Genomic DNA, 27,802 nt, shown 5'->3' on the forward strand with positions numbered 1-27,802 from the left:
CATTCAGATGATGAGATTACCCCAAAAACATTCCTCTGCAAGAACTATTTTGTTGTTGGTGGCTCTTTGACCGATTACTGACATCGTTTTGGGCCAACTGGTCTCTGCCGGTGAATAGCAATCAATGCCACCTCTAGTTCTCGCTTTTGTGACTATTAGATCTTCTCTAAACCGTCCCTTTTATGACCCCTGCTGGGGATAGAGGATAAGCAGCAGCTGCGCGGGTTACCAGAGGGGCTATTGGTGGCACTGATGGCGAGAGGGAGCAAGAAGCAAAGGGTAAGAAGTGGGATGCCAGTCCCTGCACATCCTAAGGGCACCAGTGTTATGGCACGGCACATTTAAAAGTGGTAAGTATATGAGAGTAACACAGAACCAGACCATTAACATAGTTCTTTGTAGTGGTGCAGGTACATAATAGGAGTTTAGTGTTGTCAAGAAAGTTGTGTGCAGTAGTAAAGGACAAATGGATTTCCGCAAACCTATTGCACAGCTGCAACACTCATCCCCTTCAAGAATTAAAAAAAAAAAAAGCTTTATTCTTGCTTTAGCTTGTGGCTTTAGATTAAAAAAATAAAATATAAACATTCTTATTGTGAGCAGAGTGGCAACGGGTTATATTGACCTTATTCTGGCCCTTTAAGGTAGTTATTTTGATCCGGAAGTGAAGATGGAAATGCCCTGCTCCTACGTCACTGTGACGGTAGAAGCTCCCTGTATGGACTCCATGACGGCTGTGAAGCGATTGCACAGATCGTACGGAGAGTGCGGCCGGATCTTTGGCGGCTCCTTTAACACAATGATTTCACTGGAGCAGTCCAGGAGCCGAGGAAGAAATTGTCCAAGTTTCAGTTGTAGACTCTCTGCAAAGCAAGAGGAAAACACTTGATCCTTTATTTTGTGCCATAGGAATGATTTGTGATATTACACAAAAATTTGTCTTGGGTTATAACGGCAGAAGATGGTAAACACAATAAATGTGACTCAGGTGCAATGTCTGAAAAGTGGTCTTATAACTCAAGTAACCAGACTGTTCATTGATGAAAAGACCATTCCACGGGCTGCTGTGGTTTACATACCATTATTTAAACCGTGTGCCAAAATTTATTATTTTTACATAAACTCCAATGCATAATAATAATTTTGTATACAAATGGACACAGGGTTTGTCCAGTGGATCTAACAGAAAATCAAGGTTATCTTCAAGGACTTGATTTAGACAACCATAGAGATCAAAATCTCTTTGGCATATACAGCTACTTGTTCTAAGACCTGATTTTGGAGACTTACAATCCGCATGGATGGGCCTCATGTCTCACAGACAGTCTAGTGATTAGCACTTGAATATGCATTATTTAATGGGTAAAAACTTTAAGACAATTTTGGTGAAGCTGCACCTGTTTCCTCACCACATCCTGTTGCTTGAAGCAGCCAATCAGTGGAAGGAAAGTGCTCTTTCAACCAATGGGATCACTTTCTCCACATGCACGGGGGGTTCTCATTAGACCCACTGGAATTCTTGGCCAAGCCAGCGCTGGAGATGGCCGGCAGTGAGTATGCAGAATCCCTCCATGTACAAGGAAGGGGAGAAAACCATAACCATTTGAAGAGAACACTGGGCCGCCATGTGCATCGCAGAGCATATGATGGCTGGAGTGTCCCTTTAAAGTGCATTAACACAACAGTTAAAAGTATTAAGAGATAATGTACGGGAATAAAACTTTGCCTTGATCGGTATGCGTGGTGTAAGAGTTTCTGGCACGCCACAAGAACAAAAATATGTATGAATTCTTCACTGTCTAATAAGTACTGCTCTGTGCTAATTTGTATCCCAGCCAACGTGCCTGCGACTCTTATGTCTGGAATTGATTGCCGGCAGAGACGGATTTCTGACAGCCCATTAATCTCGCTTCGCACGGGCTTGGAGGGACAATGTGTATTCTAATGTGCCATAAACTGAAATCGTTATGCTTTAATCTTCCTTAGGAAGAGGAGAGAGGGGGCCGTCAGTCAATAAATATGCAGGGATGTTAAAAGTGACACGGGTTATTACTGCGTCAACTGCTCGTGCAGCTTAAGAGGGGGTGAGGGGAGAGTTAAATCGCGTGAATGTCAAACGTGTGGAGGTCAAGCTTCGGCTTTACTTGTTTTGGTTTTCTTCTTAAAGTACTATATTATAAAAACGATGTGATTTCCTATAAAAAATGTAAATACCAATTCAGGGCATTTCAGAATTTAACCTTGTATGCCCACATGGACTGTTTTATGTGTTTGTAAACAGAGGATCTTTCTAGTTATTCCTCTAGAAGAGTGCAGATGCATTTCGTTATCTATATACAGCAAACAAATTAACTGCACACAAATCCTCTTATTACATTTCAAATTGCAGAGCGCCCTCCGGCAATTACCTGTAACGTGTGTTTAGTAAGAGAATGTGCGAGTATTAAAGTGCAGTACAGTCTTATTTGTTCTCCATTTCATAGAAGCACAGAATTTGATGGCGGATAAGGACTAGACGGCCCATGCGGTCTGCTACAAACTACTACATTAACATCACTGCCCACATTTCTCACCGTCTATATCTTGACCCAGGTAGGAGCACCAGCGACTTCTCATGTCTTCAATAGCAGACAAGTCTTCCTCTGAGATTTCGTTATTGAAGATAAGGTGCATACACGGGATGATCAGATCATTCATAATACCAACGCCTTCAGACACTTGCGCCTCTTGGCCACTCTCAAAAAGTCTAGCAGCCATTTCATTTAGTTCCTGTGGAATGCACCAAATGATTACTACGCAGAAGCTTACAGACTGGAAAAATTCAAGGACTGGTCTACATTATACCTAACAACGCGAGAACATATGTTGACGTGCTCTGATCACCCTAATGAAGGCTTTATCCCAATCCAGTCCACAGCAGTTGAAGGAACATACATGTCAAACATGGAACTTCATGCAAATCAGTGCTGGCATTTCCTTTTTATACAAGTTAGAAACTCACACTTCGTCTCATCCCCCTACGCCTGTCTCCCCGCACAAATGAAGTAGTGCTGAGGAACATACCCAAGTATGCTGTTTTATCAGAGAAATGGGAAAACTCCCTTAAAGACTACTGTTCTTTTGATACAACCCATCAGTGCCCCGAGTACAAGCTACAAGGAAAACACCTGCTTTATTAAAAACCTTCACAAGCCACGTGAGAGAAACAGTTCGTGGTGGTGACCATCATCAATCTTAAAAAAGAAGAAAAGCAAAAAAACTCACCAGAAGGCATTTTCTTCTGTATAACTCAATGAGTCTGTTTTCTACCCCGCGGCCGTCTCCTGAACTCAGCAGAGTGTTGTTACACTGATGGGCATACACGAGATACGTCAGGGCTTCCTGACACCTGAAACAGCAGCAGTCGTTATGGCATTTCCTGTCTAAGGTTATTAACCCGCTTTAGACTGGGATTAGTAAAAGGTTAAATCCTTCCTATTTTGTCATCGTCAGAGAAACACAATTGTCAACAATGTACAGCAAATGTTTCATTGCCTTTACATGTAAAAATTAAATATATCTAGGAAAAGGTCACCACTGGAGTTCAAGACTAAACCGAATCTGATCCAAGAATTCCTTTTTGTATTGGATTGGTTAAAATTAAATGGAGTTTACAATCCGCACGTCTTTTTGCATCATGGATGCTAGATATTAAAAGTATAAGATCATTTGTTAATAGTCTTTCATTTATCTGTTTAAACACAATTAATAATGTAACGTTATGTTTCAATCTTAACAACGCGTCACCTACTTTCCATTCTGGTAGAGCTCCAATCCAGTCAGGAGATACACCGACACCTTCCGAAACAGGCTGTAGTCTTCATGCCACTTCTATACGAAATACACAAATTATTAAAAAATAAAGTGTAAATGAAGCATTTCGCTCTCTTCCCTGACAAAACATAATATCAGATTATTACAGAAGAGGCCGTTATTACCTGATCATGAGAGGAGAACACCAAACAGTGTTAATTACTTCATTACAGAATATCATTTAAATTAAATTGCTACAGCTGGAGAACCAACAAGAAATAGTAAAATAACCGCTAATCTTTACCTCGTATTCTTTCATATCCATATCATTTGGCCCAATCTCCTTCAGTTTTGCTCGCGCCACCTTCATGATGCTTATTGATCTGTATCGGGGGAAAATAACCAAACAAATAGAGCCAGTGAGCAGGGGTCCGGGTAGCAGAGAACACATATTTCAGTATGACAGCTGCCATCATAATGCGCTAGAGGTTCAACACCATGGGATGTGACTTTGTCTAGACTCGGATCATTGTTCAACCACACATCGGAAAAACAAAAACTAATGTTTCGTATTGAAACAATTGATAAAATATGAAACCCAAAAATCCGTACTATATATACTATACTGCTATTATTATATAATGAAAAAGAGTCCCGTAAACAAATTACGAGTATCGTTGATCGCCTCCTAAGCTCTGGTGTATGGCGGATGTTGACGCCCCGGGGAGGGGCCACACATGGCCCCTGATGCCGATCTCAGCGTTACTGAATGTCTCGACATCGTTGATCGCTTTCTAAGCTTTTTTAATTTAATGACAGTTCAGGACCGTCAAAGGTCGTTAACAGACCGTTTTTGCGCGACGGCCCTGAACCGTCAAAGGTCATTAAGGGGTTAAGAAGTCCCATGATGTATACTTAAATGTAGGTTAGGACTGACACAAACCTGGTTTTATCTCCTTTTCTTCCAGTAAACGACCTTTATTTGCAGATCTGGAGGCGGCCATTGCTATCAGTCATGTGATATTTTAGGGGATTTTCTCTGCTCAAACACCACACTTAGCTCATTCTTTACGTCAATGATACAAGGTCCCTTCCTACGCATACTTTTTATTAGTTAGACTATCCGGCTGGATTCTTAACAATACTGCTTAGCACAGGCAATATGATAAGGAGTTAAAGAGCAGAGCTGGAATACATACAAACGGCTAATATGCAACTTCTTGAAAACATTATGCACAAACTAGAACCGTTTCAAAAATGAAAACAAACACATTCTTATAAAGATATTAAAGATATTGGTAGGAATTCCCTTTTAACACAGGCCTAAGAAATAATGGGCAGCAGACCTGGACATTTTGGTAGAAATGTGCCAAAAAAAAATGAAAAGGTTGATTCCTTAATTTAAGGAAAGGTTTTTTTGGCAGAAGGAAAAGGCAATTTTTAGCTCACCTTTCATCATAGCTGAGATTTTTGTCAGCAAACTGTTCTAAGAGAGTCCGTTCGAGCACCCGCTCCGGGGCCTTGTTTTGGAAGAAGTACACCAGGACGTGCTGCAGACGAGGGTCGCTAGATGGAGACGGACTTTCTTTTGAAAGCTGTAAGAGGCGGGAATATTCTTCGTGGAATGCCTAGAAAAGAGACCTATTGATAAGCTTCTGTACACATGAGAAACACCGGAAAACACAACTATTATCAGTAACATTAGTATCAAGACCACACGCATCCTGGCACCAAACAAACATATTTTAGGCCCTCGTATGTCCTGGCGTGTTTGGTGCCCCATCTTCTTAAGATCCTTTAACTGAAAGCATTGCTTAAACACCCTTAAAACATCCCAGTGTATTTAAACCAGACAATAAAGCAACACAGTGGACAGGATAATTACAACATATCAGAAATCTCTTTATACATTTAGGGTATAACCGGTTTTGCCTTCACCCAGGGTTGCTTGGTACGGGTGTGAAGAATCTTCCCCTTGACTGCCTTTTTTTTTTTTTTAGGTGTAGCTCTAGATAAACTGACAAGCAACTGTCCCGGACTGAATACGGGTCGGGGCAAATATATTCCAACCTCACTTAAAGTCTGACCCTAACATTTGTTTTTCTCATTTCAAAACATAGCGGGAATGGTTTCTGTTTGAAAACGAAAGCAAAATCACTGAAGGTGCCAAATCGACATGGAATCCAAGCTACTGTAAACAACCCGGCCTCAGGTTCACTATCATGGACATTACCCGACATCTGTACTTACAACCAAACCGTTTTCATCCTAAAGGGCCAATCGCGGTATAATGCCAGCAAAACTGGCTCAAGGATGTAAGGGAAAAACATCAGTAAATTGTCTCTGGCGCGTGACACTGGTTATCCATTATATTCATCGTGTATTTTACATTTTGCCGTTCGGTTAGCTTTATAAAGCCATTACTGAGCTCTTTCATTTGAAAACAATGTGATGACTGCGTTACTCAGTTACCCAAGTCTGTCTTATTATAGAGATGTACGAATATCTTTAAAATATCTCTTTCTGCATTCTATACTGTGCTGGATTGCATCCAAGTCATAGATCAGCAAGTCTTCCAGTAACGTGAATAAATGAGACCAAAAGTACCCAATAATTTTTTTTTTCTTCAGTTTAAGGATCTACATTCTGGTTTATATATAATAATGTTTGTTGGACAGATGCAGGTCGATCCCCTTTTCTGGTGTGCAAATACTGGTCACTCCAGCAGTATGATTAAGCCGTCATTTCTTTTTTAAATCTAAATCCCATTTTTTCTCCTTGCCCCATTAACCTTCATTCGTTTATCTCATGCTCTCTACCTTCTCCTAAAGAAAGCATTCATGGGCGTCTGATCTTCCCCAACTTACCGGTGTATTACGCTGCAGATCAGCGCTAAATAAACAGAACTTCACAAAAATGATATTTAGTAAATGTGGACATAAACCAGCATCTTTTTTGCAGGACGAAGCATCGCATGTCTCTTTAGGTGAAAACTATAACAATTCCATAAACCCATCAAATAACACAAAAGTCCTTCTTAATACACGGTCCGAGGATGCAAAGAGCGTGCCGCTAACAGAAAAGGGGTCTGAAGATTTTGGATTGCTTTGCCTTTAAGGTGTTGCTACATAATTACAAGAAGCACAGAATGAATCTGTCTGAAAACGGATTTTTAACCTCAAAAGAGAAAGCTCTTTAGAAAAAGCCACAGACATCGTCAGCTACCTTTCAAGCTCTGAAAACCAATTTACGTCAAGCGCGGGATGATTCTGCATGGTACAGCCTAAAATTATCTTGCTGGAACCCAAGCGGCTCTCTGCATGTGCATGCAGCGACAAAAATAGATGTTCCACCGGCTCAAAAACAAATTTGCATGTTTTTGCAGATGGAACAATAGCGGAGCTGACAGTGCTTTTCACAGAACAAGAACAGCTAAAGATTCCAAGCAAATGTAATCGCTCTACGGTGGCAAAGATCCCACACATGTGCCAGTCAACAAAACCTTGCTTCTCCACTCTTTGTGGGCTAGCCGTCCAACTAGCCTAAACCCATCGGTTCATTCTGAGCAGAGGCCAGAGCTTGGATCATACCATCAATGGCACCAGAAAAAATTATTAATGTAAGTATTAATATATCAGACAGAAATCAGGTCACTGGAAAACAGTTCACTTGGCAAATAATTTAGGGGTTAACAAGAACATTTCATTTTAGGGGATATACACATTCACTTAGTGCCGGCTTTTAGCGAGGAGTTCGTGGGTGTGTAGAAATCATCCGATCGTCAAATGTGATCTAAAGCCTCATCGTTTAAGTAACGCATTGGCTTTCAAGCTGTGGTTTGTGGTGCCGCAAGATGATACAAGGGCATCGAGCGGTACGAAATTGTGCTGTGTTAGCACCTTGTATTACGTTTTATGTTAAGAACACTGCGCAGTTTTAGAAAGATTTCCATTAGCGCAGTAACGAGGAGGAGCTCAGAAATCCTCTAAAGTATCCCAAGTTACAAACGTTTGGGAGCCACTAGAGTATCGGGCGCAGTAAATCTGCGTTTCCACACATTATGACAAAAAGATCCTTGTTTATTTTTAGACTACATCAGCACAAACATATCTAAAAAGGTTGCTTGAAGCTGTAAGTCGTTCAATGTCTGGGGTTACAATTAGTATGAACCACAGCAAACGCCATTAGTAAACACAGCAAACGTGTAAACTGTGATTCCACAACCACCTCAGTATCTCCGATGATCGGAGTGTTAGGACAAAGACAGTCTTATGATATACCTTTACCAGCCCTGCTTCAGGCCCATCTCGGTCAAAGACAGGACGGGCTTTGAGAATTGCCAATATAACGCCTTGCATTGCAGGGCAGAGCATCACCTGGTACAAAAAATGAATGAAAAAGTAAAACAAAGAGTGCAAAAGAAAGAAGAACATAATAGAATTTAAGAAATCTAACAAAGCAAAGGAGAGAAGAATAGGTGATGCACAAGAAAGAAAGGTTTATTTATAGGTGGAAACGAAGGAAAGCCGTTTGTCCCTATATGATCTCTGCCTGCTATTTAATGGGTGCTCTGATTCCATTATAACTCCTGTGACCCAGAGGAGATAGTTATGCAGGGTTTGTGCTGGAAGATGCCTTCTCTTGGGGGCTTTAATATCATGAGCAATGTTTTGGCTACTAACTGGATCTGCATAGGGCCATATTAATGCACCTGAGTATTTTAACTGATGTAATACAAGCATTAAATGCCATAGATCATGCATTTTTTAAATATAATTCCTCAAATCTTGGCGTATGGATTCATCATTCTTGCTATACTATGAAACTGCTGAACAGGGTGGAGCAGTGGAGTTAACGGGGTTTGAGTTCCCGCGTTCTGTACCTCCTCGTTATAGCCATCGGAATCAGATCTAACGAGTATCTTTCCCACACTGGGGATTTCCACTTCAGAAAGCCGAGAGCTGGGCTGCTGCTCCGCCACGGCCTCCTGCCCCTTGGGGCTGGCTTCTGGATCGCTGGCCTCCTCTGGCTCTGGTTGTGTTGGCTGGCACAACAGGGAAGGAAGGCAGGAGAAGGGAAGACAGTAAAAATAACAGAACTGAACAAATAGACATAAAGAGGTATGTTTGTATTTAGCGAATCTGAGCGAAGACCCTCTATGGGAATTCCGGATTATCAATATTGTGGAGGTTGCTTGGCAGCACGGGAACTTTTGAACCCATTAAAAAGTGTACCAATAATACTTAGCGCCAAGCTAAGGAACCAACGCACACAAATGTAATGTCGCCAACGAAGCTAGAAACATGACCTAGAAACTCATAAAAGAAGCGACCACAGAACAAATGCAGACAAAAATCCAAACCACAACGTTATCAGATCACCTTCATCAGGCAGATATACAGAATTCATAGACTAACTGTACCTCTTACCTCTTTCAAAGCTGCCTCTACGCCATCTCTTTCATACGATTGAGCAGTTTTGGTGATAGCCAGGGCAGTTTGGTCTTTGTTGATCATGGCATGTTCCGATGATAAAGTCCTGGCATCTTCTTCATGGCTTGGTGCGGACACTGCACCAATTGGAAAACAGCACGAGAAAGTATAGTGAACGTAAGAATAAGCTTAACAAAAAGTATTTCTATAAAACATATCAGTAAAGTTTGGGTGAGCTAGAACAAAATAAAAATTGCAGAACATAAATCTAAAATCTAAATTTCACACAAGAGACAAAAAGTTTATTTTTCCCATTAAAGGTTGGCTCAGCCTCTGCTACATTTTAACAATAAGTCGTACACATATGATTTATTCATTAAAGTGGTTAATTTGCATATGTGGCTCTAAAGTGAGTTTCACCTTAGATTTATAATTAAGCATTAAACATTAAATCTAAGTAAAAAAAAATGTACACAGTCATGTACAAGATTATACATATACTATATATATATTTTATAATATATATTATATGTAACAAAGTGTGTGTGCTTATGGATAGTAGATATGAGGCATGGCTTTGCATGCACTTTATCACATTGGAGACAAGGAGCGGGACATCAGAGAAAAAGTCCTACAAACGCCGAGAACAACCAAGCACCCCTCGGTGGGTTCAGGAGGAACCGGTTGCACGGTTGGCACATATTACTGCTGCTTATCTCTATATGCCAACTTTCCCGCGTCTAATATTCTTGCGTTACACTGCATAGCGGCAGCGATGAGCACGATGAAGACAAGGTTTCTAAAGTTAAATATAGAAACCATGGAGATGATACAGAATCTGCGACAAACATACTTAGTGTATGAATCTTATCTGGATTTTGACTATTTTTCCACTGCTAGTCGTGATTTTGGTGGACAAGACATAAAAAAATAAACAGCGGACCATAATTTACAAAACAATAATAACCTTACCGCTAACTCATTTAACTTGTAAAAGGCGATTAAACAGATGCTTAAAACCAGAGGAGAGCGGTGTGAAAACCATGGCTTTTTGGTGTGAGAGCTTCACCATATGAAGCTCAGTGTATCTGCACCGACGGCGTTGTGGATCAAGTAACATATCGTTTCATCACTCACCCTCACACCGGACAGACAGCTCCTCGGGCTCCGTGGCGGCCACAGGCTCCATCTGGGGGATCTTGCAGGAATGAGCTTCCTCCCATTCCTCCACTTCATGCTCAAACCTTTGGTTGTCCTCGCTCACATAATGTTTCAGCACAGGAGGAAGACGTTCAACATGATCCTCCGGCTGTCCACATTCATTATCTATAAACAGCAACAATACATTAAAAAAAAAAAAAAGAAAGAAAAAAAAGACATCTTTACTCCAACGAAATCACCCAACAATACTACGTGTTTTCCGAGAATTGTTAAATAACATTCATATTTAAATATTAGAACAAGCCAACTTTACAAGTGATGTTGCTTCGCTTACCACTGAAGATAGTGTTGTTTTTGCCCTCATTAAACTAAATGCACATTGCACGGCCTATTACCGTATTTGCTCGATTATAAGACGAGGTTTTTTTCAGAGCAAATGCTCTGAAAAATACCCCTCGTCTTCTAATCGGGGTCGTCTTCTAATCAGACCTCAAATAGAGTCTGATTAGGAGACTAAGATCCAGATCCCCCGCACCGCTGCAGGGGACCTGGATCCTCCTGTCTCACCCCCCCCCCCCATCATACACACACTTACCGGTGCTTCCTGCTGTATTGCCGGGGCAGCGGGTTGACGTCTACGCGATCCGCGTAGACAACGTCCGCTGCAGCCGGAAGGAGGTGTGGCTAGCAGCGGGGGTTGTCTGCGTCCGTCGCGTAGACCTTCCCCGACTGTCAGAGATCTCTGATCTCTGACAGCCGGGGAAAGTATACGCGACGGACGCATACAAACCCCCGCTGCCAACTCCACCTCCTTCCGGCTGCAGCAGAAGGCGACGTCAACCCGCTGCCCCGGCTGGAAGCACCGGTAAGAGAGGGCTGAGAGGGGAGAGAGGAGAGAGGAGAGGGGAGGGGGAGAGAGTGTGTGTGTGTGTGTGTGTGTTAGTTAAATGGGGGCATAGGGCATTTCTGGAGTGGCGTTAAGGGGGCATTTAATAGAGCACTCTGCCTCCTGAAATGCCTTATACCTCCCTATATGCCACTCTGCCCCATAATATGCCTTTTAACCCCCTAAATGCCAGAGTGGCATATAGGGGTATAAGGCATTTCTGGAGGCAGAGTGGCATATAGGGGGTCAAAAGGCATACCATGGGGCACAGTGGCATATAGAGGGTTAAAAGGCATATCATGGGCCACAGTGCCATATTGGTGTGGCAAGCCTGGGGGCAGATGTGCGTAACTGGGGGACAGGCTGGAAAATACAAGAAATAAAAACAAAAAAAATATTTTTCTCAATCATAGCTTTTATTAAAAAAAATAGTTTACATGAATTAACATTTACTGGTAAAACTTTTTTCCTTTAGGGTCGTCTTATATTCAGGCTTTTTCTTTTTTCCTAAGTTAATATTCAGATTTTGGGGGGTCGTCTTATAATCAGGGTCGTCTTATAATCGAGCAAATACGGTAATTAATGCTTTTAACAAACATTCACTTTGCAAATGGGCACTCGATATGTATTTGGAAAGAAGTCATCATGGCCAGGTAGATATGGAGATGTTATTAGAAGAAGAGGAAGGTTAGAATAATTATTTTCTCTGAACTAGTTCATGGTGCATTTGCGGTTACCCCCTTTCAGCTTTAAAAACAAAATTCCACAGAAAACGCTAAAAAAAAAAAGAAAGTTTTCTCTTTCCTATGCTTGAAAATACCAATCTCATTAAATAGTAAAGGGAGGTCGGCTAATACGAGGCAGAAGTCACTAAGACTGAATTCAATGATGAAAAGGGAGATAAGAGAAGTATATGAGGACAATGGGAACGACAGAACAGTATTATTATATTATTATTATCTTTTATTTATATAGCGCCAACAGTTTACGCAGCGCTTAATACAATACATATATTCAAGGTGACAAGACGAGAATTGACAGACTAAGACAAACCGATACATCAGGTGGAGAGAGCCCGGCTCGCAACCTTACAATCTTGAGGGAATGAGAACACCGGTATATAAGAAATCCTACCAGCAATGAGGTACGGCAGCTTATTATTTATATACATAAGGCAGTAAGCACTGGCATTTTTCATCCCTCCGTAGGAATCTTTCTCCAGCTCCTCCCAGGTGGATTCTGTCACAGATATATCATTATACTTCATCCAACAAGCTCTGTTGTGGCTGTAGATATAGGCCCAATAGTGGCCAGCATTAGCCTGGCCTTCGTGAACCAGCACTGCATGGAGTCTGTACGGAACCTGGATAGGAAAAGAAGGGACAACTCAAGACGCTCCGTCGGAACACACATGCACCACAGTACAGTCCTGAAAACTCAGCCGAATTTAATATCATTAATATAAAACTAGGGCACTACCATGTTCTACTATGTGTGACCCAAGATCAGAAAAGGCCGGGAAATCACAAGGTGTTCTGAAAGATAAACAAAGCTATTTTTGTTTATCAAACGGCTGCAATTAGAGCTTTCCCGCTGACCAAATATACAAATCCGCAAAAATAATACCCATGGGATATGAAACAGTTTAAAGCAATAGCGCATACGTGTTTACGGTCTCTCGATGAACCGAAGAATTGTTTCTTTGAGCATTTTTACAATAAAACAAAGTCACAGGAAAGGCATGGTTCTTTTATTTATTATACAACATAAAGGAAATGTTGGAAGCACGGCGCGTTCTCATGTGTAGAACCTTCTGTTCTGTGCTACATGTCTGTTTGACGGATAATATCACTAGCACTTTATCATTCATACTTCTCATTTGTACCATAACTAGAAATATTAACGAGCTCCAAACCATGACCTATAACTGCTTGCTGCATTAGGTTAAGAATCCATGAAAACCAAACAAAGCATATGTTGGAAGCCCTTTTCATAATAATGTGCATGAAATAATATAAAGGAACATGATAATTGTCTGCAGGAGCTGGCCTGGGCGTTAACATCTTTATACATAATAAATAAAACGCAATTAATGATCACTCAAATGACTACAATGAAAAGCTGAGACAGAAATGTAACGTTAAAAGTAATGTTAAGAGTGAAATATAGAAACGCATCCCACATTCCTAAAAACCCAGCAATATACATATATTACCTGAGACAGGTGAGGATCAGAGTAAATCTCTTCAATTTCCTTTGAAATATTGGCAATAGAATTCTTCAAGTCTATAAGAATGGTTTACAAGTTAATGTATACATTCATACCGGAGCAGAAATAAAAACACGTAAAAAACACCTCCTCGGGGATGTTTGGTCACAGAGGGCGGATGTAGAATCCCAAAGCCGCGTATAATGCTTCCGCCAGTGTTTCACACAGAATAATCAAATAAAATCAACCTTTTCTTGCATTTTTATAGATTATCCCTCGGCATTCATGATTTACTCCATGAGGTGGCGGTAAGGAAGCTCCCGGAGACAATCAGGAACCTTGCTTTTACAATATACGTTTCTGAAATGACTAACTAGCGTCAGAAATCTGCTCTTTGAAAGACTAGTAATGGGGTTTTAACAATGATTTACGTTGCAGAACACATGGGAGATAATATGGCGACTGTCTCATTAATAAAATGGTAGAATAAATGACCACCATACACTGTTCAAGTACCATTCTCACCTTGTACGTCTTGTTCCACCTCTGTCCTCCATCTCTGCAGACAGGCTTCCACAGACTGCAGCTCGCTCGCTGTAGCTGTCCGGGGAGCTGGATATTCTGGAAGGCTTCTACACTTTTCTTCAGACTGCAGCTCTAAAGTAGGACTTGGAGAGGTGCTTTCTACTTCCAGGTTGATAACGAGCGACCTTTCCTCGCTTGAAAGATCACTATGTGCGTAACTAAAAAATATAAATTGTGATTATGTGCTGCCGGTTAATTCACATTTTTAGTTTGAATGTTATACAAAGTACAGGTTTTGCAACCGAGAATGCGGCTCTCAATATGCCCGTAGTATACCTCTCACAGAACATGGAAAAAAGTCACGTCCTTCCATATTCAAACTTGAGCTAAGAGCTTAAAACCTAAATACCAATCTGAACATATAGGTACCCTACTCGCAATTCACACATTTGTGGGCAACAAGTCTACATAAGCAAATACTCTCCTACTCGATCCTTACGTTCTTCCCATGGGCTAAGGCTCTCCTCCTCACTCATCACCTCTTCCTTTTCCTGTCTACAAGATTTCACTCGAGCCGCCCCATATCTCTGCAATCTACTTCCACCGAACCTTCAGCTTTCACCCTCCCTCCCAAATTTCAAGAAACATCTCAAAACCCACTTCTTCAGAGAAGCCGCACCATCTTAGCTGCTAGAACTTCCCTGCCATCGATACAACCCCCACACTACCTCTCACCCTTTCTCTGTGCCTTATGTTTGTCACCCCATTCTCTCAAGATTGTAAGCTTGCGAGCCGGGCTCTCTCCACCCAATGTATCGGTTTGTCTTAGTCTGTCAATTCTCGTCTTGTCATACCCCTTGAATATAGGTATCGTATTAAGTGCTGAGTAAACTGTCAGCGCTATATAAATAAAAGATAATAATAATAATAATAATAATACTTTCAATAAAGTTCAGCCTAATCTAGTTTCCAGCATACAGAACAATGTGCCGATTGCAAGCTTGACTAGCACATCTAACGTGTAAACACACACTTACCCATTCTCTAAAGGTCGGTCATATGAGGTACGAGAGTCCTCGGTTTCAAGTAGTGAGGTCTTTGTTCTGTCTGCAGGGGGACATCTATCGGGAGCCTTAGTACTGGCAAATTCAAGTACGTAGTGCAGCATATCAGGGAGAGGACATCGGTGAGGGCCAGTGCCATACTTCATGTACCTAATTAAGAGGCAATGACATATTCAATAAAAAAAATCTTATTTGTAATTAAATATTAAAGTCCTCATACCCTTTCCAGGCTAGTGTAACAAAGACAAAAAGGAAGAGTGTTCTGGGTTCAACTGCCATGGAGAATGTGGTGAATGCAACAAAGCATACATACCCAAGACACGAGGCAGGCGGCGGGTATCGGGGCGGGAAGTAACACACACACACACACATATATATATATATACACACACACACACACACACACATATATATACATATATACACACACACACACACACACATTGGTAGGACTGGAGAAAAACACGGATCGGTGAGTGAACTATAGTTTGCTTCACTGATCCCTGAAAAATTATTTTGGACTTGACTACCCTACAAAACATTAATTGGGCACCCTAATACGTTACACAGATACACATTAGTAGATCTGTCTTAAAATAATACGACTTTTTCAGTGTATATCACAACCGCCTGCTTTTGTGTCACATGTTAATTATGTGTTCTTGGCAAACAATAAGAATGATGTAAAATGATATGATTGAAGTATTTCTGGGAAGTCTTTGGGCATGCATAAGTACTAGGAACAGTGTTTATAACGCAGCATTTAGCTACAAAAGAGTCAAACTCAGTAGAATAAGTGAAAAGTTTACAACCACGATAAGATTCAACACTACTACTCACAACAGAATAATAATAATAATAATACAATTATTAATGTAATGAGACTTTTCCCCACTACTGTACCACGTGTTTGTTCCGTCTTAACTCCCATCCTCTCTCACCCATCTCTTACGCAGCCTAACAAAGAACCAAATTCGTTTCACTTCAACTACAGCTGATGGCTACAATGCATATTATTAACTATACTTTGTATCTTGTAGCTTGAATCAATGGTCTACAGACACACTCAGTTGAGACTTTGTGCAAACAGGAGATCTCCAGTCCTGAATACGGATCGCATGCATCGTACATTACGTTTCTTATGGTGAGAAGGTAGCCCAGGTGTAAGCTCAAAACACGCGGCTATGTTCCCCGAAAAAACAAACAATGTATTTGCTTGAATGGTGCATTGAAAAGCAAAAAGAGACAGCTACATATTTGCATTTTTTGCTGGCATATCTGAATAAAACGTACCTTTCGAGCTTCTGGTACAAGTAATCAATGTGCTCTTTCAATTTTTGGGATTCCTCTCTCTTTTTCCTCATGAGCTCTTTGTTTTTGTACAGGTACCTGGAATCGGAGGTTTGGATAAATAGTGAGGTTTCGGATTTAATTCACAGACGTGAAGCAGAGATTCAAATGACTTGGGCTTATGTATAAAAAGTAACCTTCTTACAAGGTTTGTAACAATAGAGACACTAACGTTGTCATCACAAGCAATGCGCAAGAAATGAAGAAGCAGCAGTCACAACAGTGGGCCAAACCAAAGCTCTGACTTATTAAGTAAACCCCGGGTAACACGTTGAGGATAGAAACACTAGAACAAGGTAACAAGTGCTTCAGTATATTATATATATATATATATATATACACATACACACATATATACACACACACATATATACACACACACATATATATACACATACACACTTTTTTTTTTGTGATTCCGGATACAGCCAGCTGGTGGTGTCAATATTTACATCCATGGATGGATACTTTCTACAGTCCTCCTATGCAGTCCTAGTCTCTGGCCTGAAAGTTAGCAGTTCTTCTCTGTTGAGCTGAGAGATCACAAACCACTTTCACTCACCTGTCCATGTAAATAATCTCAGGAAATTCAAGTTTGTTGTGGATCTTTTCTGGTTGCCCCAAAGACTGATTATATTCAAATCGGGAAAGCTCAAAGGTCAGAACGGGAGGAAGTTTTGTAAACCAGCGCTGCAAGAAACAAAACACCGTAAAGCATAAAGAATCGCAACAGAACATATCAAACACGTATGCACAGCATCAGAAGTGAAAAGTGGAGGTCCTTGCTAGAACATATCAATCTCTGCAACGCCAATACAAGGCACATAGATCTGAATGTTTTCAGTGTCGGAAATTAGATTCATATTATTGTAAATAATACAAAAATCCCACAGGAATCGCAAATTAAGTTTGATTGGGATTTTCTCACAAATCGACAACAGGCTGATATTTCTGTATTTATTATTTTAATATTCGTATCACGTTATGGACCTTTTGACACTCCTAATGATTTGTAAATTAGCAAACCCCACTGTGCCCATTAAATAAACAAAATATGTATTATATACTTAGAGGGGACTTTAGGCCCACAATACACGGATTATAAATACATACAGCCTGAACGCCAAGGAGAATACGATACATGAAACAGTACCTTTTCTGTGAATTTATATAAAAGAAAAAACAAAAAAAATAATGAAGGCGTACAGAGTGTTTAATTATTTTGTCTAATACGCATTTTTCAAATGTATGAACAAAATCAATCTCTTAGTTAATGGTAATTTTGTTAATCTCTTTTGAGGCAAATCTCTAAAACCAATTATCCATAGGACTGGCAATGTTCCAGAAAAATTAAAAAGGGCATCTGTTCTTTGGAGGTAGATTTGCAGTTACGTTCACAATTATGATATTTAAACCGTAATACAGAATTTCTGAAAGCCATCTGAACAAATTTGGACCTCATTGGCATCCTTAAATTCCGTACGAGTATAGATCGAAGATGTAGAGCTGGATTGTAAATAATCACAGTTAAATCTAATTTACACAGTATAACTTGGCTTAAAAAAACAAAAACCCCAGACGGCATCTTAAATATACAGATTACAGGTCATGAAACTTTTGAATGATACCACGTTAAAGTGATACTAACCTCTTGTCTGTACTTCATTGAATGGCCAGTCTGAACATTTTCGATTTCTCCCTCTACCATAGCACCTTCCAGGCATTGGTTCAGGTTATTAAAACCGTTCACCTGAAGGGGGTACTGGCCAAAAGTCTCAATGTTGGAGAACGTTCTATCTGCTAATATTTACACACAAAAAAAACCTAAAGTTACATTGTAAATAAACATGCAAACATTTTTAGAATTAAATGCATGGGAAATGTAAGAGTTTATGTTCAGGCTTTGTTTCTTTGCTCTGGTATTTATTTTCTATTCTAACCATCAGAAACATACCAACACTATTATTTTGGGCATGTATCTAACCTATGGTGCAATCTTTCTAGCTTGGTAACTGCATAGTGGATAAATCCAACTAAACAATGAACTCGCCAAGCGAAGGATCCCATAAATAATGCCAAACCACTGCATTGCAAATAAATCATTTTACTTTATGTCTCTGTAAGTCACTTTTTGCTGCTCAGGAATAACTTCACCATGATCAACCGCATCGACCTTTGTGACAGGCCTCAGAGCAAACGGACAATTCTTTTGGCAGTCCAATTGCCCGAATTGGCACAGAGCTCAAAATTATTTATGAGTAAATCACGATTTACAATCTATTAAGTTGTGCTCTGAACCCTGTCCTAAAGGCACACAAACGTGAAGCTTCTCATCGTCTCTGCCTCCAGCGCACAGATGGCACCATCAGCCATTTAACAATTATTTATGTAACAACCGATGCTATTTCCCAAACTACAATGAATGGTTCCATTAAAGTGCATGACAGCACCGTCACACGTTTAAAGAGACGTTAAACCTGACATTACTCTCAAACTGCCCATTCAGGTAGCCTGCATCCCAAAGTGCCGTAGAAGACCCGCTACTCATTTAAATCCCAGGTACCCCCCATATTCAGCGACTCGGCTAAATCCTGCTTGGAATTAGAACCTTACCCCCATATGAGTTAATTTAATGTTAAATTAAGAGGAATGAATTGCATACCTTCGACATATCCCTCGCTGAGAAACGTGCCATAAAATAGTTGCACCATTGGGTTCTCAGATTTGTCCCTTTGGCTACTATGGAGAAAAAGAATACATAGATTAAACAAAAAATACACCATCAGATCAAACCGCATATGCCAATAAACGGATTATCTGATATATAATAAGGGAACACATCTATTGATGCTGTTTCAGAAATAATTTGACTACTATAGCCAGTACTTAGTGGCATATGAAACGATTAGCAAGAAATCTTACAAATGGCTATTTGAAATTTTTAGCAACTTAAAAAAGTATAGCATAACTTACTAAAACACACATTGATCTATATATAAATATTCAAACTGATCATCATCCATGGCATGGAAGTATTCTTGTTTATTGTTTGCATGCTTTCAGTGTCTAATTTGGACAAGAGTACCGGGAAACGGCTGGCACTTGGATGCACTAACGCGAGAATTATCTTCATTGTGAGGGAGGTCTGCTATTCGAGTAATTCTTTGAAGCCTTTTCTTTGGAGAGACTAAAAGTTTCTAAAATTTTTTTAAATCCCACCAGACTTTTGGGGGTTACACAGCAGAAGGTGGGTGACTATACAGTGAAGTGAACACAGATGAACATTAGCAAGTCATCTTTGTGAAAGATTTCTAACAGGTGATGATGGAAACTCACTCTCCACTCACTGCCAGTTGGAAAGCATCTTCCAGCCAGTCCAGGAGCTTGTGCGTAAACTCGCTGACATCTTGCTACAAATTAAAAACAAGGCATTAGTGTAGGACTGGGTTAGAGATGGATACAGATTAGTTAAGTTCTTGGGTCTAGAGTCGGCGGTTTCTTTCTATACACCGTTGTGATGGCTTCGCTGCTCCTGTGACCACACACTACTTCCGGTTTCTGCGCACTCGGCTACATTGTGGAGGCCTGGGCTTCCATACTAACATTACATGCTAGCCTGTTTGGGACGGCTTACACACCGAGCCATAGGCTACGAATAGCATTCAATACGCACTGCGTGAGCCCACCAGCAGAGAAAATCTATCATGGTTTGGGTGTGTGTGCAGACAAACAGTAAGTCTGTAATGGCAGATATGGGTCACCCCATGAAAGTCACAGCCGCACTTCTACCCTACAAGATAAAAGCATTAATTAGTAACAAGAGCCCCCAATATGTCATCTGTATGAGCTTTTGGAATTTGTAGCAGAACAGGTTTTAATACGTTTCATCTTCCCTATCTCATCTGAACAGACAATGTCTTATTTTGCAGATTTGGCTGGCTAGTGGGTCTTCTAAACAAAGAAAATAAAAGGGTCAACCTATGACCAATGCTAAGGAACGTGGAGGGGGTTGTAGATAAGTGGACCAGCTGTCCACCAAAAGTGATAGTGGGAGGGAATGTAAACAAGACCAAAGTTTGAGTTCTTTACTGCAGGGAAATGGTATAGAGATGGATCCAATGATCCCTATCTGCCATCACACTCCGCTTCTGTGCTTGTACGTATCAGTCAGAAAAATCTCCATCTATTTCCACCGGCCACATGCATCCAGTCATATAAAATAACCAAAGGAAATGACCACATATGCTATAAGCAGCCAATAAACGCAAGAGTGTTATTTTTATCTTATGACTTACAGAAGAGGTTTTCTGACAGCTGCTGACTCACAGTTATAATAGGAATTCAGATAGGATGAGCGTCATTATACAGGGTGGGGAGACCGATTTCACACTTTCAGGGCTTACAAAGCAGTAACAAGCTATTTCAAATGTGAACATCACTCTAAAATAGAGGACAAACCAATGGGAACGGTATACTGCAAAATCATACACCAGACATATGATTCAAGAAAAGAATCAGCCCAACACCTTGATAATCTCCTTCACTCCGACTGGTCCGCCCATGTATATAATAAATGATGTTTCCGTTCTATAATCTTTTGTTGTATTCTAGGTGCCGGTGAGATTAACGCTGCTTCCGTTTACTTTGTCGGCAGCTACACACAGAAGGCAAGCATGTGGAGGCTGAGGGACTCTGATGTCTAGGCTAAAGAAACAGTCTCAGCAAAAATATTTTGACAGGGCTGTTCCTTTAAGACACTCTTGCGACAGACACTTTCCATTTCACTTTATCCATCAGAGGTGGCAGAATGCCACCGCGTCCTTTTTTATTTCAGAGCTGATGATTTTAGTATGTTACATATAGGACCGTGTTTTACGTCAGGGAGCACTCACTCCCTCGGGAATAAACGGCAACCTCTCTTCTTTTACCTGCTGTGCTTCTTCGGATAGAAACGCATCTTTCAACAGTCGCAGTGCCGGAAATGGGTCAACAAACTTTCGATTAGATCCGATCATTAAGGCAAAAAGAGACTGGAGTTCATGCATGAAAGCAATGTTCCTCTTCTCCTGAATATTTTAAGCACAAACTTTAAGTTATATTGTGTTAAATAAATACAAAAAAACATGACTGCTTAAGAACGGAGCAAGATGTCGCTGAACTATCAAAACGAATTTAAAAGTGCTTCAATGATACAAAGGCTGATATAAGGCATACAAGGTTATGGATAAATAGTGATATCGGGAGAACAAAGTGGTCTTATCGTCATAGCAACCAATTGAATGGACCAATCAGCTGTCTGCTCTGGTGAAAAGACCAATTTTAAAATTTTGAGCCAGAACCTCTTTCTATAATAGTAACATTCAATATATTTGACTATTTGAATTTTCAAAAACATGTTCCCCAACCATGTAGTTACTTACACTGCGAAATCGGCAGTTTTCCAGGACGCCACGAGGAATACTGTAGCTGTATACAAGCCTTCGGAATTCCGGGAGGTGGAAGAGGGACTAAAATCAAGATAACGTAAGATAATCGGACAAAAAGATGTAAAGATGACCGCTTGGTGTTCAATAAGAAAACGGATACTTCTTATTGGAATTTATTAAATCATGTTTTTAAATTTATAGTCTTGCAGGGTTTGTTTGGTTTTTTTTTAATCTGTATCTCATATGACAGTGACCTATACTTCTTAAAAATAAATAAATAAATATATGGTCAGCACAAAGAAACAAAACATTCTTAAGACAAGACTTATATAAAGTATAAAGGTTCAAGATTAAACAGAAATCTGTAAAAATCCAAATCTTTAGCCACTGAGGAACTTGAAGTGATTTTACTGCGCTTCTGTTGATGCTTAGGCTTTAAGTAACCCTCATTGTTTTAAATAAAGAAAACAGGCCTTTGCTTTAATTGGTAGTTTAGGTTTCCGTATTATCGTCGCTGATAACAGCTCAGCAGAAGGCTCCGCTGGGAACCGATCAAACTGAACGGGTTATTTCTATCTGCGAGTTGCGCTACTAAACAGCAAGAAACCAATCAAGTTCTGACTTTATTCCTAGCTGTGCCTCGTACTCTCATCACACGCACCCAGGAATCCGAGCGAAACACCGGGATTTTAATTGCGCTCCGCTAACACCAACCGTACAGCCTAATGCATGCTTTCAGATTAAAAGGAAGCCGGTATCTCGGTGCCAAGTCCAACCTCTTCGCTTTCATCCAGCTCGCGCCTGCTCCGATTTCTGTTCAGCAATCTAATAGCGTAAACGCCGCAATTGAACAGCCGGAACCGGCCTTTCTAATCTGAGGAGTTTGGAATAATAGCACGGAACCTAAACTTTAAATGTTTTCTGTCTTTGCGACGATAATATCGCTCTCCTACCAAGCAGGGTAATTGGCAATTAAGGGAGTCATCCATTTTTAGGGATCCTTTCGCGGCAACAGAAGCTTATCTGTTAAAATTGGAAAAACATCTTTTAATCACAGTCGCGTCTATTTTCTCTCAGACCCACAGAGCATCGTACAGCGTTTACAGAGTTAAATGGCAACTGCCGACGCGGGGACTGGCTTGTGTGCTACAGGGCAGAGTGTTAAACAGTTTACAGTAATTAGTACACACAATAAAATAAACATACTTTGGGAACTCTTCAATCCCACTGGAAGAGAAAGTCAGGTCTAGCATAGAAAAGTGATAGGAAGCCATACGATCTACCCCACTGCCGGGAGATGACTAGAAAAATCATGAGAATGCAGATATGGTGAGAGATGCCCATCATGCATTATTTATATGTTGAAATCGTTGGGATCACTTTCTGTGCACACAGAAACCTCCAAACCCTCGCCAAGTCAGTGCCGGAGTTGGCCGACAGGAAGGATATCACGGGGGCTCGCGCAGAATCCCTCCATGCATTAGCAAGGGGGACACCATGAAAATTTAAAGGGACCATTGAGCTATTTTATGCATTAATACGTGCCTTAATAATATGCCCTCAAAGATTGATTTCAACATAGAAATATGCATGATCAGCATCTTTCACTAGGTCTGCATGTTCCTTTAAAAACTTGCACCCAAAGTTTAGTCTTTATAAGAACGTCCTGCATGGCTGAAAGGATTTAGCCGCAGACGTCGGGACGCACCTGTATCACTGCACTAAACCAGCAGGTGTTACCAATGTTTTTTAGTCCTACGGGCCAGTCGTCAACTCTTCGCAAGTCGTTAGGGTTGGGTGGATTTCCCCAAACGTCACAGCGTTTCCTTTTTGGGCGGCTTTTACTCTCATTGCTTTGGGGCTCATGAGTCCTAAAATATAAAATTCATGGGCCAATTAAATTTTAATGTCAACTTACATTTTAACAAAACTAACATACATTTCAAACTGGGTCATATCAACTGCATGTATATTAATGCCAATGATACGCTTGGATAAGGTGCTTCTACAACGCATATCTATAAGGCAACGCATTTAATGTTATTCTGCATATCGTGCTTTTCCCCTCATCATCATGGTATCCTTACAAAGCTAATGTGAGCTTATGCAGCTTAACATTTAATTGATCAAAGTAGTTATTAATGATTATACGAGTAATAAAAATACCCCCACCCTCCCTAAAAAGCAGCATTTATTTTACTGCAGCTTTGCGGCATACATTATCCATGTGCGTGTTAATAGGGTCTTTATGTGTTTCCCTGTACAGATTTTACAAGATTCAGCATTAGCCTCTGCTTGTAAGAACAAATCGATCCAGGCTCTCATGTCAATCACAGTAGTCTAGAAGACGACATGAGAAAATCCATACCTGCTAGCATCACCCCCATCCGGCGGATGAGTTGTGGCCTCCTGCAAGCTGAGAGCGATTGCCGTCTCCAGAGCTTCCTTATCATGCATGAGGTTGTCCACACCTGAAAACGGGACACTGATCATAAAACCGGACAGGTCACGAGACAATCGCAAAGCCATCTTCTCACAACAATATAACAGGTCCAGCGGGTAACATGTATACAACCTCCTCCAGCTGGACCTATGTTTTTAATACCGGCCATATGGATATATGGATTTAGTCGTTTACATATTAATTTTGTAGGTTGTCAATCCCAAAACTAAAAATTTGGAATTATATAGATATATGCTAATTTAATTAATGCAGATTTGGAAAGGAAGGCCTGCGAGGACAGTTTTTATTTATCTCTGCGTTAGTACGCGCTAAGGGGGCCTTTTTAATTTTTGGAAAATTATGGAAAGTTTGTAAAGTGCTTGAGAAAAAGGCGCCAAACTAGAAAGAAAGGGTTAAATATACTTTTGATCAGAAACCGCGCTACTTTTCTAAATGTTTCAATCTTAAAATTAGGATCCGTATTCAACTAAAGGCTCCATCTCCTCTTGGACCATACCGATTGATTGGTTTATTGATAACATAATTGCAGTCATTTTGGTTGGAAATACATCAGCGACAGCAATGTGTAGTTCAGCACCTACCAGAGATTACTTGGTGGTCTGCGGCGCTCCCACCGGTGGCAGGCGGTTCAGCTGCCGGCTCTCTGGAGTCAGGCTCTTTGGCACATTCATCTGTTAGAAAGCCAACTGCCCGAGTGATGTCGTTATTGCTGGCCTGAAAGAAATCAAATGGATAATAAATACACTTTCAATTAACAGCCATGTCACCAAAAGGCTTACCAAAAATAAAGCCAATGGCTATTCCAATAAAAATCCAACGCAAATGATTCATCATAATACTCAGTTCATAATGAGTCTGGTAACGCGTTGCCATTATGTCAGTTTGTCCAGAAGTTGTTAAAAATCAAGTGCCTCGCTGTTAAAGAATCAATGCGGGTTGGGGGGGGGGGAGAGAGCAATTCTGGTGCAAAAAAACGGTAAATGAGGAGCAGTTAGATGAAGAGTTTTACTGCATGAGATAACTGCTTCACGTTTGTCATTATGTTGTAGAAATTATCTTTAATCGTAACCCCACCAGTGGCTGAAACTGAATATATTTACACGGCTAAACAGGCTGAAAAAAGTCCATAAAATCGCAACCCTTCCAAGTGCCAAAGGACACTTTTATCCAGTAACATCCTAAAGAGGTAAAACCAAATCCTTCATGACGCCAAAGGAAGTCATATGATCATTAAAAGGCACCCAAGCAATCGTACCAATGACAGCAGCATACGTCAACCAAAGGATTATTAATACGCTGCAGTCTTTGGGTGTAAAAATAGTGGAATGGATAACACAAATGGTTAGGTGACAGGAAGCAGAAGGACTTTTTACCAGCGTGGTACCGGAGGGATTAGTATTGGGAGTAATACTTTTTAATATTTTAAAGAGACGCCATCTCCAGAATAACTGACATTTCTGGAGAGACCAAAAGGAGGGTGAATGGTTTGCAGGATAAAAAAAAATTATTGAAAGACTAAAAGGGTCTCAATATGTAAAGCTGAGAGTTAAGGAAAGAGAGGGGACACGTAAAGGAATTTACCAGGCTACAGGAGTTTATTTCATAGTCTAAAACAAGAGGGTCAGAGTTTTAGACGGAAAATAAGAAAGTATTACTTTACTGGGAGTGTGGTAAATAAATAGAAGAGCCTCCCATCAGAAGTGGTAGAGGCTAATACAGTAAGCATTTATAGACTATCCTGAATCTGAGACAAGACCAACGACTGATTAAGATCCGAGTCTTTACATCAGGAGAAATCGGCAGCATAGATTGGTCAAATGGTTCTTATCCGCCATCAAATTCAGTTTCCATATTTAAATCACATCTAGTCCTAAAACGCCAGTAAAAATTGCTTCTACAAATGGTAACAGCTCACGCTACATGCACTAGCCTACACATCTCACACCGTCCGAGCGTTTATCCCAGCCTCGCTAACGATCACTTTATGGCTCTCAGCTTGCCGAGGTCCCGTGTGTGAGCTTGCCGAGATTTATGGGAGTTGAACAAGCGCAGAAAAGATTTCTACGATAAACAGGACGAATGCGCTTGCAGTGCAGGAGAAGCGGGGCAATGCCGAAACGAAAAGGTCTCATCTGTAAACTCATGGTTTAGTGAATATAACTCTAATGTCACGAACATACTCACTTTAAGTGCTTCGTGTAGGAAGGCAGCATCCTGAATCCCTGTAATCTCCTTCAACTGGTTTAGAAGTATTTGGCTGTCCTGGAAAAAAAAAAAAAAAAAAAAAAGGTACAAGATGTTCAGTAAAACAAAATGCATGAACCACAAACCGGGCCCTTTCTCTTCGTGTTCATGTGTTTTAGGGCAAATTCAGAAGGGCAGGGGCATCTAACCTTTTAATCGGGGTGGGGGACCTTACAACAAGCCCACGTGTCCTTCAACATGTACCCTAACCTGTTTTCATTAAGCTTAAAAACCCCCTAAGGGGCAGCAAAGCTATTAGAACCAACCAGCTACTACAAAACAAAGCCAAAAATACATAACATTCACGTATGAAATGCGTTGAATAATATGTTTTATAGAATATTATAAAGGTTCAAGCAGCAATGTCCCGGTATTCCGGTAAGAGTGAGTGTTCACTTGATGCCCTCTGGGATTAAGATCATAAATTGTATAAATCAACTGAAAAAGGGGGAAAAAATCATGATTGGCAGGACTTTCAAAACTAATTTATGTTGAATAAATGGTGCTCTCTTAAACAACTTAAGCCGGTAGATTCCAATTCGCTTTTTTAACCGGTACGGAGTATGCGCTCAGCTGAGGGCTGGAAATACCGTGGGACATATAAGGAGGAAAGGGAGTGCGAGCACCATGCGCTATTTTAAGGCCAGCCACACACGCCACTTGTGTTTGTCATTCTTTCTTCACAATGAGGTGTCGGCAGCCATTCTTGGGACGGAAATATCCCTTTCCACTCGCGGTGTCCGCACAGTAGTTACAGAAGGACTAAACCAGGGAAAGTAAAAGATTAGTCCCTCTACGTTCATTTCATAGTAAATAGATTTTAATAAAGAGGTCAGCCGTCCAGTAAACACAATGTTGCAACTCGTGAATTTGTTCTGAAACGCCCGGCTGAAATCAATACATTCATTTAAAAAAAAAAACTTTCGCTAGAAACATAAACATGGGGAAAATTATAGTCTACTTGTGAATAAAAGACCTGTACCTATGTAGCTGTTGTGGAATTACAACTCCCATGACGCTCAGGCAGGGTAAGCTTGCCAAAGACTAGCTGAGAATTCCACAACAGCTGCCTACTGGGCTACAGCCGATATGCGACAGATTGCAAGCTCCAAGGAACAGGACCCTCTTCTTCTGTACTAAATGTTTCTTAACGTGTGAGAACGTTATCGCCAGTTTTAGATTGGCTTCGTAACATATTTTCACCGTTCCAAATTCCACCAGCGCTGCAGAATCTGTATAAATAAAACGC

The 27,802-nt window shown here is 40.6% G+C and overlaps 1 protein-coding gene across 1 annotated transcript; it reads right to left on the reverse strand.

Moving 5' to 3' along the window:
- Window positions 1-687: 687 nt before the first annotated feature.
- Window positions 688-26,559, reverse strand: USP28 (ubiquitin specific peptidase 28). The gene is made up of 25 exons (XM_089487840.1): window positions 26,494-26,559; window positions 24,891-25,023; window positions 24,214-24,316; window positions 23,554-23,716; window positions 21,840-21,926; window positions 21,348-21,485; window positions 19,756-19,829; window positions 19,082-19,158; window positions 18,068-18,216; window positions 16,982-17,109; window positions 16,363-16,458; window positions 15,074-15,219; window positions 14,006-14,137; window positions 13,487-13,557; window positions 12,406-12,634; window positions 10,362-10,550; window positions 9,210-9,361; window positions 8,675-8,836; window positions 8,073-8,168; window positions 5,242-5,420; window positions 4,097-4,175; window positions 3,791-3,870; window positions 3,265-3,388; window positions 2,574-2,769; window positions 688-863 (listed from the first exon to the last, which is right to left on the reverse strand). The coding sequence occupies exons 3-25, from the start codon at window positions 24,300-24,302 to the stop codon at window positions 688-690; spliced, it is 3,012 nt and encodes a 1,003-aa protein (XP_089343966.1). The 5' UTR covers window positions 24,303-24,316; window positions 24,891-25,023; window positions 26,494-26,559.
- Window positions 26,560-27,802: the final 1,243 nt, after the last annotated feature.

This window comes from Sceloporus occidentalis, unplaced genomic scaffold (assembly GCF_023333645.1).
Source record: "Sceloporus occidentalis isolate IW3139 unplaced genomic scaffold, rSceOcc1.0.p SCAF_35, whole genome shotgun sequence".
Taxonomy (NCBI): Eukaryota; Metazoa; Chordata; class Lepidosauria; order Squamata; family Phrynosomatidae; genus Sceloporus; species Sceloporus occidentalis.